Genomic DNA, 19,210 nt, shown 5'->3' with positions numbered 1-19,210 from the left:
GAACGTTTTTTCAACCTGCTGCTAGAAAGACTTATATGTAGGCTGCCTGGGTGTCCCTAATCATATTGCGAGGCCGCACATGCACGGCGACGCTTCTTGGTCACGCCTTCTGGTTAATCCATTCATGTCACTGTGTGATAAGTTTAAAAATGATAATTAGAAGTAGAATTTGAGACGCAAGAATTGGCCAGAGATTGATGACTGTCACAGATCAGATAAATATTTTTTGTCAGGTCACAAAGGCACTTAACATAAATAACCCATAAAGTATTTATTTGATTTTTGTTAAACTGCAAACGTTTCTTTTGAGCGTTGAATGCTGAAAAATGTGTTGATTCATATTTTTTGTTCTTTTAGGATAGCAACGGTCAGGTTGCTGGAGGAGGGGTTTCAGTCTATTACTCCCATGTCCTCCAAATGCTGTTCTTTAGCTATAGCCAGGGAAAGTCATTTGCTGCCACGGTGAGTCGCAGCACCACAGATGTTCAGCGACTCTTCCCCATCAACGTCAAAGGGTATGGCTGTTTTCTCCAACGTCCAATTGTCTTGGTAATTTTCGCAGTTGTTGACTGCTGTGTTTTGTACCATTTTAGGTCCAACGGCAGCACCAGTAAGATGTCACCTGCCCTTTGCCAGTGGTCTGAGGTTATGAACCACCCAGGACTCGTATGCTGTGTGCAGCAGACAACGGGCATTCCGCTGGTTATTATGATTAAACCTGACACTTTCCTCATTCAAGAAATTAAAACTCTGCCAGCCAAAGCTAAGGTAAGGGACAGTTGAGCATGTGCGTTGATAATGGGTTAAATATTGTATTTTATGGACCATTTTCACCCTATTATGTGTACTATCAATGAACCAATCCTTTCATTCATTAATTTCTTCAATCAGTTCGCAAGATCTCAGTTTTGTAAAGCACTGTTTGAATTATTTTATTTTAAGCCGAAATTTGTCCATACATTGGGATTACGAAGAAAATATTATATAAACAATTTTGTGTGTGCTTTATGTTTCCAAAATATTGTGGCATGATGATAGATTGCTGTCACAATCAGTTTTCTGCCTTAGTTTGATTTTTGTATTTTATAGTGATTTTTTTGTTTATTAATTTTCTCTCTGCTTCAAGATTCAAGACATGGTAGCAATTCGACACACCGCAAGTAACGAGCAACAACGCACGACCATGATTCTTCTATGCGAGGACGGAAGCCTGCGAATCTACATGGCCAACGTGGACAACACCTCATACTGGCTCCAACCTTCATTACAACCCACCTGTGGCATCAATATCATGAAGCCCGTCCGTAAGCGCAAAGCTGCAGCTACGGGTGAGTTTGTCGAAATTATTTTGTCAGTATCAAAGAGAAGCTTTCAAATTTGGATGGTGTTTGCAAAAACAAACACCTAGAAGTTTCATGATTTAACTCGAGTGAATTGTAAGGAGATCTATGTTTACCATTTTAATTTTTTTGTGTCCTACGGAATTTTTTTAAAACTGTAACATCGCACCACAGCTCAATAGGTTCATTCATACAGACCCCATCTGTACATTCTGGAGTTATCTGAGCTTGAAATGGGAGCGGCTGTACAAAAGGCAAATGCTGCCCCCTCGTGGGAAGTAAAAACATTGCCAGAGGTCTGACCCAATCTTGAAACGCACCCCCCAGCATGGCGCTCCACGTCATGCTTTTCAATTCCCGCATAAATCTGGAATGGCAGTGAATGAGTTATGAATTAATTCCACTGTTAATTTTTTTATTTTTGCCTTTAGCAACACGAGCCTCCAGTCAGTTGACCTTCCCAGTCGACTTTTTTGAACACAACCAGCAGCTGACAGAGGTGGAGTTTGGAGGCAACGACTTGCTGCAGGTCTACAACGGACAGCAGATTAAACATAGGCTCAACTCTACCGGGATGTATGTGGCCAATACAAAGGTAGGCCAAGTGAAGCCAAGATACCGTTAGCTACGATGTCATCTTTCTCTACATGAAATCATTAAGATGCGACTATTCACAATTCGGTGCTTTTCACACAGCCTGGGGGATTCACAGTGGAAGCGGTCAACAGCAACAGTTCAATGGTGATGACAGGAATGCGTGTGCAGGTCGGAACTCAGGCCATTGAGAGGGCTCCTTCCTATGTGGACGTTTTTGGTCGCACCATGCAAATAAATCTTACAAGGGCACGCTGGTTTGACTTCCCCTTCACCAGAGAAGAGGCGCTACAGGCTGACAAGAAGCTTTCAATTTTCAGTAAGTGGCTCACAATTTGTCTTCTAACTTGCGCATGGTTTGAGATGTTTGATTGTGGGGGATTATTTCGCCCCAAACATGGAATTGTCCGGATTAAAATGCTGTTTTGGCTTCTCAGTTGGCGCATCAGTTGACCCGGCTGGAGTCACCATGTTGGATTCAGTCAAGATCTATGGAAAAACAAAAGAACAGTTTGGTTGGCCTGAGGAGCCACCAGAGGACTTCTCGTCCACCTCTGTAAACAATGTCTGCAGTCCCAACCTTAACCAGGGTAACGGCACCTCTGATAGCGATGTTGTGACGCCGTCCGCCACCAATGGCACCGTGCTGGAAAGGTATGGTTTTCAAATCATTCGTAATCATATTATTCTGATATAATTGTTTATGCTTTTCCTCATAACTCAACGGAATGTGAGTGTTTTCTGTGACTCATCATATTGTGATAGCGACAGTATACGTTAACTAAAGTCTTTTGCTTCTATTGTATTAGTTGGGCCAATATATTTAGTTGTGATGGTTAAATACTAGAGACGTTTTCCATTTGGTCTCTCGTGATTCTACCCTTTAAACTTGAGCTGTTTTTAATTCTTGGTGGTGGAGTTCTTCTTTGAGGAATTTAGTGCATGGCTACTGCAGTCATCTTTTGTGCATGCCGCATTCGTTTTCAGCAAAGTCGTTTCATTTCACTTGTTCCTTTCTGTGATCCTCACAATTTTTTGTTCTTTTTGTTTTCTTTCTTTTGCTCCCAAATATACAAAAAAAGTTGTGAAACTGAGTCCTTATCCACCTTGGACCGGTCAGTAACAGCCTTTTCTCTGCTCGTTTTGTTGTCTGTTTTTTGTGCATGTGTGCCTGTTTGTGTGTTCATGCCTGTGACTATGAAAATGCCACGCACCATCTTTTTATGACAACAATTTTGCCGTGTGATACACATTTTGCAGTTTAGAGTAGTTTGATTTTTTTCCCCCACTTACTCACTTTTTGGTCAAACTCAAAACTTGTGATGGAGCTGACTTTGACTTCTGATTTGCAGGCTTGTGGTCAGCGCTCTTGAGGCCCTGGAAAGCTGCTTTGCTGTTGGATCCACAAATGAAAAGGTACATCAATTAGGAGTTGGAATTTTACCCGATACTATCGAAAAACATTTGAATGAAACCTGGCCTGTCTTCTGGCTGTTTTAAAAATCATTGACCTGATGCAGGAAAAGAGCAAGGCTGCTGCGTTGGAGCTGGCCACTCTCCTTCTGTCAATGCCAACTCCAGCGGGTGTACAGCAGCAGACAAAGGGACTTCTTGCCAGCCTTCACACCAGTCGTACTGCCTATCACAACCACAAGGTAGATCGAAACGTACACTATATGACTGTAATAATATTGTATGGTGGTGATAGCTAATCTGTAAAATGACTATATTGCAATTAGAGAGTGCTAACTTGAGATGGTGATTTGGGATGCTATCTACTGCAGTGATTTTCAGCCACTGTGCCGCAGCACACTAGTGTGTCGTGAGAGATTGTCAGGTGTGCCGTGAGAAATGATACAAAACATTTATTGAGCATTTCCTTGAATGTGAAACTTGAGCTTCTAACAACTAGCTTTAAAATACCTTATCAATTGCCAAAATGTAGTATGCTCGATGGTTACTGTGCCACTTGGTGCTCGATAAATAGCAAATCTAGAAAACTTGATGTCTGTTTCGGCCCAGTGGTTGAAAATTGACAAAATATCGGTATACACGAGTTACAAGACAAGATTGTGTTTTTCTATTTGGCTGTTTGTTTGTTTGTTTAATACATTAATCTGATCCCCAGGACCAGTCCCTGCTGAGTAATGCAGTGCAGTGTCTAAACAGCTGCAGTCGTGAGGGCAAAGAATTAGACCCTGATGTCTTTCAGAGGCTTGTGATCACCGCCCGCTCCATTGCAATCATGAGGCCTAATAATTTGGTGCATTTCACTGAATCCAAGTTATTTCAACTTGACCCTGGTGAGAGGCTATTAAATTGAAGCTCCAATTGCCGGAAGTATTGTAGAGGTCCATGAACAAATGTGCTCGTTTTGTATTTATTCAGACGGGACGGACGATGGGCAAAAGCATTTGGACGTCGAAAACAATAATTTCATCACACAACTGATGAGTAACTTTTGGAAGCTTCATTCTCTGAAACCGAAGAATGCCTTTCTTGCTCCTGCATGCCTGCCGGGTAAGTGCACTTACCAATCATTTGTGAAGGGCAGCAACTTGTATTTTACAAGATGAAAACTGAAGTGAATGAGCAACTCAATGTGTCCATTTTATTCTCCCTCCAAAAGGACTCACTCATGTGGAAGCGACAGTAAATGCCCTGGTGGACATCATCCAGGCTTACTGCACCTGTGAGCTTGATTACATCAACGTGGCATCCAAAATCTACATGCAAATGTTGCTCTGCCCTGTAAGTACATCATCTATATTGTGTGTTTGTCCCTCAAGGATAGGGCAAGTTGGGTCTGTATTAATCGTACCTTGTGATACTTGCTCATTTCAGGACACAGCAGTCAGCTTTGCTTGTAAGCAGGCACTGATCCGAGTCCTTCGACCACGAAATAAACGCCGCCATGTCACCCTCCCATCACCCCCACGCTCCAACACACCAATTGGTATGTTTTTACAAGATTGATGCAATGATGCCTCATAGACTTTAAAATGTTGACTGTTCAGAAAAAAAAAATCAGTTCCCTACTTTTTTTTCTTTATCAGGGGATAAAGATGATGATGACGACGATGACGCAGAAGACAAAATGCAATCATCGGTGCTTACTGGTGTAGAGGAGGTTAGGCCGGAGAGTCAAGAACAGAATGAAGTGGATCATGGAGACTTTGAGATGGTGGTGAGGGAAAGAAAAGAAATCTATTTATTTAGTTTATTTGTAGTTTATTACTTTTATTATGTATTTACTTGTTTGTTTATTCCTTTATTTATTTTTTGCTTATTTGTTTCTATTTTTTTATTTTGTATTTGTTTATTTACTTTTTTTTTTTTTTTTGACGAGCCCTAATAATCATGTACCTAATTAGCAGTGACATATCTTCAGTCGCCTGGTTCATGGATGATGCAAATAGTATGTATCTAACCACGGTTCTCATCTGGTTTCTTCAGTCAGAATCAATGGTCCTGGAGACACCAGAGAATCTAAACAATGGAAATCCATCACCCCTGGAAGCATTGCTGGCTGGCGCAGAGGGTTTCCCCCCCATGCTGGACATCCCTCCTGATGCTGATGATGAAACCATGGTGGAGCTCGCAATTGCTCTCAGCCTTCAGCAGGATCAACAGGGTCAATAGAACAAAAACAAATTAAGATGATTGATTTTAATTTATTTGGCCAAATGTGGGGCATATTTATGAGTGTTTTATATGTAATGATTTAGGCAGTGGTAGCAGCGCCCTTGGCCTTCAGAGCCTTGGTCTGTCTGGTCAAGCCCCAAGCTCCTCGTCACTGGACGCTGGGACGCTTTCAGATGCCACTGCGTCAGGTGAAGGGAACATCTTTTTGCCAAATGTTTAAGAAAGCCTTTGGAGTTTTTGACCTTGTTAGATGCTTTGGATTAATAGGAATTAAAGTCTTGCATTTGTATTAGCTTTTTCAGAATTTAATTTTTCATTTCAGCCCCAGCGTCTGATGACGAGGGCAGTACTGCTGCGACTGACGGCTCTACGCTGCGGACCTCTCCGGCCGAGCACGGCGGGAGTGTGGGCTCAGAGAGTGGAGGTTCTGCTGTCGATTCCGTTGCAGGGGAGCACAGTGGTGGGTGATTGTGGGGGGGTGCTCCACATGCGTAGTTGAGAAACCACCGTTAGTGTATTTTCAAGTGTCAAAATAACTCTTATTCAATCCTTACAGTAGTTGAAAATACAGTAGTTGAAAATACAGATGTTTTTCAACCTTTTTTGAACCAGGCCACGTTTTTTTTTACATTGGTATTTTTTTGCGGCACGCCACTAACCATCGCGCAGGAACGACGCAATCAGTGACGTGTTGCCACACGGACGAATATTAAATTACCCTCCCAGTCTTTTCAGCACGTACACCGTACAATGACATAATATTAAGAGAAAATGATTAATAAATGTTGTTAAAATTTTAAAAAGGGGCATTGGATAGTTTCTCACGGCACACCTGACAATCACACCAGTGTGCCGCGGCACAGTGGTTGAAAATCACTGGTCTAACCGATGCATACAGTAACCCTAGCCTCGACTAGCGCCTTATAATCCAGTGCGCTTTATACAGTATATTGGATTTTTTTTAAACATGTCATTCATTGAATGTGCACATTATGATCTGATGTTCCTTATATATGGGGAAAAAAATTGAAAATACACCATTCATTGGGAGTGCGCCTTCTAGTCTGGAAAATACGGCAATTCCCAACACGTTCCCATCAATTTAACCGTATGTTGCTGGCTTGCCTTTCTTTTCTGCAGTGTCAGGACGCAGCAGTGCTTACGGGGATACAACGGTGGAGGGCCACCCTGCGGGTCCAGGCAGCGTGAGCTCCAGCACCGGCGCCATCAGCACCACCGCAGCCCAGCAGGAGGGTGAAGGCTCAGAGGGAGAAGGAGAGACTGAGGGAGACATTCATAGAAGTAACAGGTCAGACTTGAATGTTTTCATTCAATCCTTTTGTTGATCAACTCGTCTATACATGTAACATCCGACTTATGACCGAGTTCCGTTCCAACCAAACGGTCGTAAGTCAAAATGTTGAGTAGACACTCGGTGCTAAATTACTTGCAAACGATCTGATTCGGACTCCACGGGGGCAGGACGGCGTGGGTCTGGGTGTTTGACCGGTTGCCTTCTCCCTGGCCTTACCTCGAACTCTGCGCCGACTCGCGGCACGACCCTGCGGTTGTCTACAGCGCCGACACGGTCGACCCGCCACCTCGCCCCGAAGCAGAACGAACAGTCTCAAGGAGGCGGCGAACCGTCATCGCTGCGGCGACAACGCGGTGGCGAGAATGCCACGATGCTGCCGACGCGATGACAATTCACCGCCTACGTGAGACTGTTCCTTCTGCCGCGTTCTTGCCGTCGCGATGCCGCCGACGCCGGGGGACCCTCCCTCCGTTCTCCTCACGGCGATCCCGAGCGCCGACACCCACCCGCCTCAGCTCTCGCCTTGGCCGGTGGACACCCCCCTTCCGGTGCCATCACACTGCTGTGCGAGAGTGAGATGCTGGCATGCCAAAATTGTCCTATGCGTTGCCGGGCTGCTCGCGCGTTGCAGTATGTGGTATCTTTTGTGACAAAGCGTTTTGCTTATTATATTTATATTGACCGTGACTTTCTTGCATCAGCAAACATGGGAAGAATGGAACATTTTCACACATGCGCAGTCGGTAGCAAATGCAAGGTACGTCAACTCCAAGTATCCAAACAACCCACAACTAACTTTTGTGGTTAATACACCACACGGTGCCAGGCGTATTAAAATATAAAAAATAGGGTCTGGTGGTCGTAAGTTGCGCCGGTCGTAAATCGGATGTTACCTGTACTTGCAAAATTATATTTGTGTTTTTTGTGATTAGGCTTCACATGGTTCGTCTTATGTTACTGGAGCGCCTACTGCAACACCTCTCTCAGCTCCACAATGTTGGTGGTGTTCAAGCCATTCCTTACATGCAAGTTATCCTTATGCTGACCTCTGACCTCGACGGGGAGGATGAAAAGGATAAAGGTGCCTTGGATGATCTGCTCGCGCAGTTGATTGCAGAGCTCAGCATGCATAAGAAGGTAAAAGCAATATATTCATTAAAAATCATCTAACATGCACTTACTTGGCTCAAAATCGCTTCTCTCTTTGTAGGATGTTTCAAAAAAGAACGATCGCTGCCCGATGAATGAAGTACACCTGGTTATCATGAGACTGCTCAGCGTCTTTATGTCTCGAACCAAATCTGGTTCTAAATCGTCCTCTGAGGTACATTACTGGTGTTCCCCCTAGCGTTCCCCCCAAAAAATGTGCACGTTAGAAAAATCTCACAGCACACCACTGTGAAAATGTCGCAAATATTATATACCATATTTTCCGGACTATAAACGCACCAGGTTATAAGACGCACATATATTAAACTTTTTCCATGTATAAAATGCAACAATTATAAGACGCATGGTCAGATTTTGAAAAAATTGACGGCTTTTAGGTGCGCCAAATAGTGAGGAAAATATGGTATTCACAATTTTAATGACGCACTTATTCATTCTTGTTCCACTGCGTGACTCTGCAACTTTTGTTTCTTCCAGTCATCCTCACTGATTTCCAATTCTACGGCGTCTGCCTTGCTTGGCCTGGGTGCCATTGACTACTGTCTCCATGTGCTCAAATCCCTTCTGGAGTTTTGGAAGAGCCAGCAGGGTGAAGAGGAACCCGTGACCACAAGCCAACTCCTTCGCCCACACACGTCATCTTCTCCTCCAGACATGAGCCCTTTTTTCCTCCGCCAGTATGTCAAGGTAGATAGAGTATGCGTCACAAAGTCACATTATGTCATCCCATGTAGACAGTCATTTTTTGCCGGGGGCCAAATTGTAGTTACGGTTTCCTCTCGGGGGCCGTTATGAATTTGGTGAAGCCATTAAAATGTTTAATCCACTCCACATATTACATATAGAACGCACAACACATTAATGAATAACTAGTTTTCAAATTTGAAGTACAAAATAGTGAATGTTATTGTGGTTTGCATGCAACAATTTAAAAACTTGATTGGGACTTTAGCAAGCATCGTGGAATTTCACAAATTTAATTTGCTTTCCCAGGCCGAAAAAAATTATGTGGCGGGCCAGATTTGGCCCTCGGGCTCTGACTTTAACACCTGTGCTGTAGAGTAAAAGCGACAAGTACATTTAGAACTAACTCTGTTGTTCTTGCCATTAGGGACATGCCGCTGATGTGTTTGAAGCTTATTCGCAGCTGCTCACCGAAATGGTCCTCCGACTGCCGTATCAAATCAAAAAGATAGCTGACGCCAATCCACGAATCCCACCTCCTGTCTTTGACCATTCCTGGTTCTACTATCTCTCTGAAGTAGGACTTCAGCATTCTCGTACCTGTCATTTTCTATCTTCACAATATTTGAAAAACTAAATCTTTCTTTCCAGTATCTGATGATCCAACAGACGCCGTTTGTCAGGAGGCAAGTTAGAAAGCTGTTACTGTTTATCTGCGGGTCCAAGGAAAAGTATCGGCAGCTGCGGGACTTGCACACGCTGGATTCTCATGTCCGCAGCATCAAAAAACTTCTCGAGGAACAGGGCATTTTCCTCCGGGCGGGCATTGTAACAGCTTCATCTGGTTCAGCTTTGCAATATGACACACTCATCACCCTGGTGAGTGTGATTTGATGGATGCTGTGTGCGTACTTTTTGAAAATGGTTCTCATATAACTTTGATTCTGTCAATCCAGATGGAGCACCTGAAAGCCTGTGCTGAAATTGCCACTCAGAGGACAATTAACTGGCAGAAGTTTTGTGTGAAAGATGATTGTAAGTCGATTCTGAAGTCTTTAGAAATGTACAAATGCTGTCATTGTATCCGCATTATTGGGACAGTCTCCTTTCTCATGTTTTTTTTCTTCTTCTCTCCAGCTGTGTTGTACTTCTTGCTTCAGGTCAGCTTCCTTGTCGACGAAGGTGTTTCTCCTGTCCTTTTGCAATTGCTCTCGTGTGCCCTGTGTGGCAGTAAGGTGCTGGCCAACTCCTCCTCCTTCTCAGGGGGGTCTAGCGGTGGACAGGGAGGAGCTTCTCAATCCTCTCAGAGCAAATCTTCCAGTAAAAAAAGCAAAAGAGAGGATAAAGAGAAGGACAAAGAGGGTAAGGCAATGACGTCAGATTTGTTGTGTGGAAGTGATACCTACTTTTATTTGCAGATGATGTGATTAAATCAGTTTTTTTTCCTGTCTCCTCACCACAGGGGAAGGGGTTGGTAGCCAGGAAGATCAGTTGTGCATGGCTCTCGTCAGTCAGCTCAACAAGTTTGCAGACAAAGAGACACTCATCCAGTTTTTACGCTGCTTCCTACTTGAGTCCAACTCATCATCGGTGCGCTGGCAAGCCCACTGCTTGGCATTGCATATCTATCGGTAGGAGCGTTAAATATTGAAAATGTCATATTAATACTAGAATCCCTTCTACGATTGTTTTTTACAAGACCATATTACCTCAAAATAGGCAGAATGTACACAATATGTCAATTTCTGCTTTAATCCATCAAATCTGATTAAATATGAAATCATAACTGTGGATTTTTTGGGGGGGATATGCCACCAGGAACTCAAGTAAATCTCAGCAAGAGTTGTTGTTGGAGCTCACATGGGCCATCTGGCCAGAGCTACCCGCATATGGACGCAAAGCTGCGCAGTTTGTCGACCTTCTTGGGTATTTCTCGCTCAAGACCCCACAGACGGAGAAAAAAGTAAATAACAGATTTCAGGATATCATTTCTGTTTTGTATTAAAAGGCAAAGCCACTTGAGTGATTTTGATTTTTCATCCCTTCTTGTGTGTCATAATTACTGTATTTTCCGCTCTGTAAGGCGCACCTAAAAGCTTTCATTTCTTCAAAAGATGACTCTGCACTTTATAATCCAGCGCGTCTTGTACATGATGTAATATTGAGTCACAACAAGTGTTGCCCTATGGTGGTGCGCCCTTTATATGGAAAATGTTTTAAAATGTCATTCATTGAAGGTGGGCTGTATAATCTGGAAAATATGACAATTCCAAAGGACATTGGAGTTGTTTCTTCATGCATCATCAAAATTGTTTCTCCTTCCTTCAGTTTAAGGAGTATTCACAGAAGGGTGTGGAGATCCTGCGAACGCAGAACCATATCCTGACAAATCACCCAAACTCCAACATTTACAAGTATGTTTAAAGATTCAGTCTGTCTTGTTAAAAGTGGTGTGTCTGTTTGTTGATTTCCATTTTTGCTTTGTTATTACAGCACTCTCTCGGGTCTGGTAGAATTTGATGGGTTTTATCTGGAAAGTGACCCTTGCTTGGTTTGTAATAATCCAGAGGTTCCATTTTCGGTATGTATAGCAAATCCTTCATTGATTTGAAGAGAAAAAGACCCTACATATTCTTACCATTTTTCCCCCTCGTTTACCTTCAAGAATATCAAGCTGTCATCGATAAAAGTGGACACCCGCTACACCACCACACAACAGGTTGTCAAGCTTATCGGCAGCCACACCATTAGCAAAGTGACTGTGAAGATCGGCGACCTCAAACGCACCAAAATGGTCCGCACCATTAACCTCTACTATAACAACAGGACCGTGCAAGCTATTGTGGAGCTGAAGAACAAGTGTGTTTCAGTTTCAACTTGGTATTTGTTTGATGCCACGCCGCTGGGTCACAGTTAATGTTCCCTCTAAGCTGCGCGCATGCGCAATCGCGCATTGCTTGCACATACTCAGCACACAAGAACATCTATGCAGCGCACAAAATAACAAATTAAAATAAAACAAAAACGCATTACTTAATATGTAATTTTAGAACTGATCTAATCTAGTTTATCTATCTATCTATCTATCTATCTATCTATCTATCTATCTATCTATCTATCTATCTATCTATCTATCTATCTATCTATCTATCTATCTATCTATCTATCTATCTATCTATCTATCTATCTATCTATCTATCTATCTACCATTTTGCAATGTAACTCAATGAGTGACAGGTGTCCAGCCAATAATGCCGTACAGTTCACGTACGCTACGCAGCCAATTGGAGCAGAACGGTGCGAATGTGTGGGGCCGTTCATGTGTGGCCACAGGGCACTCATCTGATGTTGCTCACAGTGGTTCTCAATGTGCTCAGGGAGCTTGTGTGTTTGCTCAGACACATGAAAAATTAGAGGGAACATTGGTCACAACCAAAAGTCATTCTGCCATGTGTTGTTTTCAGGCCAGCTCGTTGGCATAAAGCCAAGAAAGTACAACTCACCCCGGGTCAAACGGAGGTGAAAATTGACCTGCCCTTACCCATTGTGGCATCCAACCTGATGATTGAGTTCTCTGACTTCTATGAGAACTACCAGGCCTCCACTGAGACGCTGCAGTGCCCCCGCTGCAGCGCCTCCGTGCCCGCCAACCCTGGAGTGTGCGGCAACTGTGGTGAGAATGTCTATCAGTGCCACAAATGCAGGTGAGCGTCACACTTCCTCTGCCTTCTTAACAGAAGTAAAATATTCAATCCAAGTAGATTACAGATGCCGTATTCTATTTTTAAATCAGGTCTATCAACTACGACGAAAAGGACCCCTTTCTGTGCAACGCTTGTGGTTTCTGCAAATATGCCCGATTTGACTTCATGCTTTATGCCAAACCATGCTGTGCTGTGGATCCGATTGAAAATGAAGAAGACCGGAAAAAAGTCAGTATATTTCAAAACTTTATTCCTGAAAAATTTCACTTGCTTCTTTTGACCGTTTATATGAGAATACACTTTCAAATCTGTGTTGATTTTTGCAGGCTGTGACAAACATCAACACACTTCTGGAAAAAGCCGATCGTGTCTACCACCAACTGATGGGTCACCGACCCCAGCTGGAAAGCCTTTTGTCCAAAGTCAATGAGGCGGCACCGGAAAAGCCACAGGTCAGCCTTGGAAAGAGCTTTTGTTTTGTGGCAGATGTTGCAGAATTTTGAGCGTGGGTGAAACTATTACAATAATTAAAAAAAAATCCCACAGGATGACACGGGCGCTGCTGCGGGTCTTGGTACATCTTCTGCCAATGTGAACAGATACATTCAGCAACTGGCTCAGGAGTACAGTGGCGACTGCAAAACATCGTTTGATGAACTCTCCAAAATTATACAGGTTTGGGACAAATTACCGTATTCATTTTCATTTTGGTCAACCCTTTAAAATAACTTCCCAGGCGGCAATTTTCTTCTCAATTTTACCATGATTTTCCATTTTTTTGCGCAATCTTTACAAATGGAAAGTTTTGTGGTTTTTTTGTGCTTGTTTTTGGATATAGTGTAAAAAAATCATTAATTTCTGAAAAATTTAAGGCAAAAATATTCCCAAGGAACATGCCAGGGGCGAGGGGTTTAACAAACGTGAATCCGCTGTATACAGTGATACCTCGGCTTATGAACACTTTAGCTTACGAACTTTTTGCCTTACGAACAATAAATTTGCGAGAAGATAATCTTGGCATACGAATTAGTTTTCGGCAAACGAACCAAATCACACGGAGCGCCACGGTGGCTGGCGGACTAGTTTTCGGCGGAAGAATACCAAACCACACGGTCGAACAGCTACTCGACTAGTTTTCACACCCCCCCCCCTCCATTTCATTGACTGCAGATGTGGTTTGTTATCGACTGGTGTACTTTTGCTATTATGGGACCGAAAATGACCCCACCACAGGCTAGTGTTAAGGCAAAGGGGACACAAAAGAAAATTACATTCGAGCGTTTGTATGCCTTAGCTGTCTTTATTATACAGGACAGTTTATTTCTTTAATTACAATACAATAGCACATTTATTATACATAAAATAAGGTATATGTTGTGTAGTTTTGAGGCTTATTTAGTAGAAAATTATGTTTTATGGGGACATGGGAATGGATTATTCTAATTTTTTATGGTTTCTTACGAGAAATAAATGTTTGGCAGACGAACTTTTCGCCTTACACACATTTTCTGGGAACCAATTAAGTTCGTAAGCTGAGGTATCACCGTACAGTACTCATAGAACATTTGATAGCTGGGTTAAATTTTTCTGCTGAATGTGGAGACATACTAGAGAGGAGAATCAAACCTCTGAAGATGAGGACTGATTCGCTGTGGCGACCCCTAACGGGAAAAGCCGAAAGGAAAAGAAGAAGAACTCATTTAATAAATAAAAAAATTAATTCTCGTGTACCGATCCGTGGCCCGGTATTGATTGATCCCGGGGGTTGGGGACCACTGCGTTATACTATTCTGCAATTTCTATTTTCATGTTTCAAAGCAAGGAATTATGGTGAAATCGACGTTTTCAAATACAGTAAAGTCTCGTTATATCGATATCGGATATATCGATAGTCCCGGTTATATCGATGCTATTTCTATGCACGCACGGAGAAAATTACATGCAAACAGGGTCGGATATATCGATAGTCCCGGTTATATCGATATTTTTTCGGACTCCCTTGAATATCGATATAACGAGACTTTACTGTATGTCCTTCATTGAAGGTATGCCTTATAATCCCGTGCGCCTTATGCGCCAAAAAATACGGTCCCTGTGATCTCACACGCCGTATCTCTTTGGTGAGTATCTCTTATCTTACATCAAATATTATGACATTTGATTCTTTTCCCACAGAAAGTGCTCGCATCTCGCAAGGAGCTGCTCGAGTATGACCTTCAGCAACGCGAGGCTGCCACAAAGTCCTCCCGAAGCAGCGGCAGCCATCAGCCGACCTTCACAGCCAGCCAATATCGCGCCCTCTCTGTACTGGGTTGCGGCCACACCTCCTCCAACAAATGTTACGGCTGTGCCTCAGCTGTCACGGGTCACTGTATCACACTTCTGCGTGCGCTGGCCACCAACCCGGCACTCCGGCAGATCCTTGTCCTCCAGGGGCTCATCCGGGAGCTTTTTGAGTATAACTTGCGCCGAGGTACTGCAGCCATGCGAGAGGAAGTACGCCAGCTCATCTGTTTACTTACAAGGTGCGGCCTACTTCAATATTATGGGTTTTTAACCTGCCACTCTGACCCTGCCTGATGCTTTGAGTTTTTTTCATTTTCGAACAGTCCTGCTCATGTTAGCATTCATCCTTTTTTTTTTCTTGAAGAGATCACCCTGAAGCCACTCAGCAGATGAATGACCTTATCATCGTCAAAGTTTCGGCAGCCCTCAAAGGTCACTGGGCCAATCCTGACCTGGTATGTAAGCTTTTATCTGCTTGATCAAAGCCGTGCATCTTATGAATATTGAAGAGATTTCCCAGTTTTAAAACTTTATACAGTGAAACCTCGGTTTTCGGGCGTCTTTGTTCTCAACCGATTCAGTTTTCAACCCAAAATTTCAGGTTTTTTAATGCCCCGGTTTACAACCGAAAATCAGTTCGCGAACAAACTGAGCGCACCTGAATGCACCACTCGACTCCCCTCCACGTCCTTATACGTCACTTTCTTGTGTTGCGTCTCATTGTGACCGACACATTATCCTCCTGTTGCGTTCCATTGTGAGCAGGCGTGTTTGCATTGTTCAATCACAATTTTTAAAAAAGCAGACATTGATCACATTGATAATAATGGGAAATGTTTCGGTTTTCGAACAGGTTTCTGGAACCGATTATAACCCAAAACCCAGGTTTGACTGTATATTTGACAAGAACCTGTTTTTACAACAGGTTAGCAACCTTCAGTACGAAATGCTGCTCTTAACTGATTCCATTTCGAAAGAGGGAGGATGCTGGGAGTTACGGCTGCGCTGTGGTAAGTGTTTGACTTACTTTGAAGCATGCACAAATACATGTCCGTTAAAAGATTATTACATCATCTGCAGTCCTATTATTTATATCCTGTCTAATCTCAACTATCTCGACCATTTTCCCCCCCAGCCCTTAGTCTGTTCCTCATGTCTGTTAACATCAAGACTCCCGTTGTGGTGGAGAACATCACCCTCATGTGCTTGAAAATTCTGCAGAAGCTGATCAAACCCCCTGCACCCACTAGCAAGAAAAACAAGGTGAATATTGAATAATCATATCGGACCTTAGACTTCGTAAAATGTACCATTACGGTGAATTTTATTAGATTTTTTTTAAGATTAGATAACCTTTATTGGTCTCACAATGGAGAAATTCACAATTCTCAGCAGCAAAGTTATGAAAGGGAGAGGAAATGAAAAAGCTGTAGGAGAACAAAACATAGAAGCTGCTGTAAAAGCAGCCACTTTCACGGCGCCATCTTGAAGTCAAAATAAATATTACACAACACAAGACATTTTTTTTTGCCGTGTTTAAAAATATACATTACATCTAACGATCCATCTTTGAAAGGATGCCGCTACTGAATCCCTGACCACCGTGAGACCCTACAGTAATGAAATCCACGCTCAGGCCCAAATGTGGCTCAAGAAGGATCCCAAAGCTTCATACGAGGCGTGGAAGAAATGCCTCCCTGCGAGATGTAAGTGTTGTCCAGATAAATGCCAAAAGTGTCATTGTAGCCGAGTACTCATTTTTCTCCCCGATGCTTTTGCCAATTTGTGGGTCCAAAAGGCCATGAGGTTGTCACAAAACCGCAGGGAAAAGGTGAACTGCGAAAACAATACCTGATGGAGAAGTATGTGTGGAAATGGAAGCAGTACATGAGGTCCCGAAGAGGTGAAATCCTTTTCCCTCGCCTGCTCAGGCTGAGCCACAACAATTGGCTGCGGCAGGTAGATTTAAAAAAAAAGTGCAAGTTGTATTTCTCTGAGATTCAAACATCCACTCATACAAGAAAATAGTTAACACAAGTGTTTTGCTCGCTGCAGGTTCTCTTCACGCCTGCTACTCAGGCAGCCAGACAGGCAGCTTGCACGATTGTGGAGGCTCTCACGACAATCCCGAGTCGCAAACAACAAGTCTTGGGCCTCCTCACGAGGTAAAACCTGTTGAAGAATTAAGGATGGTACATGCTGTTCTGTAAAATGACGATGTAATGATAACAAAGCTAATTGTACTTTCACAATCGTAAAATCTTGTGTGGTCTTAGTTATTTTGTATGTGTGTGTTGGTCAGCTACCTGGATGAGCTAAGTTTGGCTGGAGAATGTGCAGCAGAGTACCTTGGTCTCTACCAAAAGCTCATCAAACCGACACATTGGAAGGTCTACTTGGCTGCACGAGGAGTCCTCCCTTACATTGGCAATCTCATCACCAAGGTTGAACTTGGTTGAGAAACGTCCTCTCAAACCGGAATTTCAGAACTTTTTTTGCCCGCTTTAAATTGTGCTTGCTATTAATACGCTATAAATGTGCTAAAAGGTAATATGTGCAATTGCCTCTCACAGGAAATTGCCAACCTGCTGGCCCTGGAGGAGGCGACGCTGAGCACAGACTTACAGCAGGGCTATGCCCTCAAGAGCTTTACCGGTATGCAGTTTTGAAGCATATGACATCAAAGATTTTAATTGTTCTTTGATTAACGTGTTTTCCGGTGAATAAGGCATACCGAACTATAAGGCACACCCCCAATGAGTGGTGTAGTTTCATACTTTTTCCATATACTGTATAAAGTTCATCGGACATAAGTCTTCTTGTGCCGGTCCCAAGCCTGGATGAATACAGAGGGTTGTGTCAGGAAGGGCATCCGACGTAAAAGCTTGGTCAAAACAAACATGCGTATCATACCTCTGAAGATGGAGGTTACTGATTCGCTGTGGCGACCCCTTGAAGGGAAAAGCCGAAAGGAAAAGAAGAAGTATAAGGTTCATCGGATTATAATGAACTGAATATTTTAGCCTTAAGCGATTTAATGTTAAAGGACAACCTACGTCTCCGGACAAGTTGTGTCCATAATTTGTAAAATGGCTTCAAATGACTTCTACTGAGTATTTTAAAAAGATTCCACCGCATATAGCTATATTTTACGTTTTAAGACCCGCGCTGAATATTCAGGAAGTCTTGTTTTTGAGTTGGTGACGAGTCCGTACGTGACGACAATAAAGGACCGCCCCTGACCGTAAAAAAAAGACGCATTGTAGCGGTCCTTCCATCACATCACGTCAATGTATTTTGCTGTACTTGTTTGGTCTGGAGACCTCGTGTTGCACCCATAAGCCGCCAGAAGGCCAGAAGAGGGCGTACAAGTGCCATGTAAGGAATTTATCAGCCTGTGGAAACGGAGGTGGCCACAGGAGGTCGCCATTTTGTGCCTCTTTTTTGGGTGACAGATTTCCCCCCAATGTTGCCTCAAAATGGCACAAATAAATTATTTAATCGATTGCAAACATGTATGCTTTCCTCTTCAGAACTATTTGAATCATATTCATAACTGGATGTGTAACAAGAAAGCATATTCTCCGAATCTGAAGCCATTGTTTTGATTCTCCAGCAATGCAAGACGTCACGAACTGGGGGCGGGACTTTCTGAAAATGCCCAATTCGCAGCTCAATTTTTTGCAGAGTTTGGACACTTTTAAGTCATTTTTATTGGTGTTTTGCATTTGACAAAAATATCATACTGCATGTTTTGGGTATTTTAGATGCAATAAAACGTTTTTCTGGTGTCAGTTAAAAAATAAAAAAGTGACGTCGGTTGTCCTTTAAGAGATTATTGAAATGAAAGACCCCGGAGGGAATGCAGTCTGTAGCTCCTGGCAGTAGTTGCGAAACCAGTTGCGGCTCACATATCAGGTGCAGCGGATTATAAGTCGTAGGATCGTCTTTTGAAGAAAAATTAAGACTTTTGGGTACATCTTATGGCATGGAAAATACGGTATTTAATAAAATCATGTTGTCGTGGCAGGATTACTATCATCGTTTGTGGAGGTGGAGTCCATTAAGCGTCATTTTAAGAGCCGCCTGGTTGGCACGGTGCTGAATGGCTATCTGTGCCTGAGGAAGCTGGTGGTGCAGCGCACCAAACTAATCGATGAGACTCAGGATATGCTGCTGGAAATGTTGGAGGACATGACCACAGGTCAGCTGAAGCAAAATCTTAACTATTGCGTTTAAAGCGTGTAGCAGAGTTTAGTGATGGCTGTTTTAATTTTGAAATGTTGTTCTCCACTCTATCTTGTACTGTTTTGTAGGCACTGAGTCTGAAACAAAGGCTTTTATGGCAGTGTGCATTGAGACGGCAAAAAGATACAACTTAGATGACTATAGAACACCTGTGTTCATTTTTGAGAGACTTTGTAGCATCATTTATCCTGTAAGTCATTTTTGAACCCATATTTCTTTTTCAC

At 43.0% G+C, this 19,210-nt stretch overlaps 1 protein-coding gene across 2 annotated transcripts in view; it reads left to right on the top strand.

Moving 5' to 3' along the window:
• The window catches only part of ubr4 (ubiquitin protein ligase E3 component n-recognin 4), a 51,463-nt gene that overhangs the window by 23,137 nt on the left and 9,116 nt on the right, over positions 1-19,210 (top strand). For both annotated transcript variants that reach the window (XM_089009334.1, XM_089009325.1), the window contains exons 44-88: positions 358-515; positions 594-768; positions 1,127-1,328; positions 1,772-1,935; positions 2,037-2,253; positions 2,372-2,588; positions 3,017-3,049; positions 3,287-3,350; positions 3,455-3,589; positions 4,063-4,237; positions 4,323-4,454; positions 4,564-4,685; positions 4,779-4,890; positions 4,991-5,121; positions 5,391-5,568; positions 5,663-5,767; positions 5,902-6,039; positions 6,720-6,888; positions 7,827-8,031; positions 8,105-8,218; positions 8,542-8,751; positions 9,176-9,325; positions 9,400-9,627; positions 9,705-9,783; positions 9,886-10,110; positions 10,211-10,379; positions 10,567-10,711; positions 11,077-11,162; positions 11,242-11,329; positions 11,414-11,607; positions 12,213-12,452; positions 12,542-12,680; positions 12,779-12,904; positions 12,999-13,127; positions 14,628-14,977; positions 15,103-15,193; positions 15,664-15,748; positions 15,874-16,001; positions 16,315-16,444; positions 16,537-16,697; positions 16,794-16,903; positions 17,041-17,182; positions 17,312-17,393; positions 18,769-18,942; positions 19,055-19,176. In XM_089009334.1, coding sequence (XP_088865460.1) covers positions 358-515; positions 594-768; positions 1,127-1,328; positions 1,772-1,935; positions 2,037-2,253; positions 2,372-2,588; positions 3,017-3,049; positions 3,287-3,350; positions 3,455-3,589; positions 4,063-4,237; positions 4,323-4,454; positions 4,564-4,685; positions 4,779-4,890; positions 4,991-5,121; positions 5,391-5,568; positions 5,663-5,767; positions 5,902-6,039; positions 6,720-6,888; positions 7,827-8,031; positions 8,105-8,218; positions 8,542-8,751; positions 9,176-9,325; positions 9,400-9,627; positions 9,705-9,783; positions 9,886-10,110; positions 10,211-10,379; positions 10,567-10,711; positions 11,077-11,162; positions 11,242-11,329; positions 11,414-11,607; positions 12,213-12,452; positions 12,542-12,680; positions 12,779-12,904; positions 12,999-13,127; positions 14,628-14,977; positions 15,103-15,193; positions 15,664-15,748; positions 15,874-16,001; positions 16,315-16,444; positions 16,537-16,697; positions 16,794-16,903; positions 17,041-17,182; positions 17,312-17,393; positions 18,769-18,942; positions 19,055-19,176 — 6,729 coding nt within the window. The remainder of the gene's footprint in view (positions 1-357; positions 516-593; positions 769-1,126; positions 1,329-1,771; positions 1,936-2,036; positions 2,254-2,371; positions 2,589-3,016; positions 3,050-3,286; positions 3,351-3,454; positions 3,590-4,062; positions 4,238-4,322; positions 4,455-4,563; positions 4,686-4,778; positions 4,891-4,990; positions 5,122-5,390; positions 5,569-5,662; positions 5,768-5,901; positions 6,040-6,719; positions 6,889-7,826; positions 8,032-8,104; positions 8,219-8,541; positions 8,752-9,175; positions 9,326-9,399; positions 9,628-9,704; positions 9,784-9,885; positions 10,111-10,210; positions 10,380-10,566; positions 10,712-11,076; positions 11,163-11,241; positions 11,330-11,413; positions 11,608-12,212; positions 12,453-12,541; positions 12,681-12,778; positions 12,905-12,998; positions 13,128-14,627; positions 14,978-15,102; positions 15,194-15,663; positions 15,749-15,873; positions 16,002-16,314; positions 16,445-16,536; positions 16,698-16,793; positions 16,904-17,040; positions 17,183-17,311; positions 17,394-18,768; positions 18,943-19,054; positions 19,177-19,210) is intronic.

This window comes from Hippocampus bargibanti, linkage group LG01, assembly GCF_051943395.1.
Source record: "Hippocampus bargibanti isolate YZ-2025 linkage group LG01, ASM5194339v1, whole genome shotgun sequence".
Classification (NCBI taxonomy): Eukaryota; Metazoa; Chordata; class Actinopteri; order Syngnathiformes; family Syngnathidae; genus Hippocampus; species Hippocampus bargibanti.
Note: the sequence above shows the minus strand (reverse complement) of the source record. Positions and strands in the feature narration are given on the sequence as shown.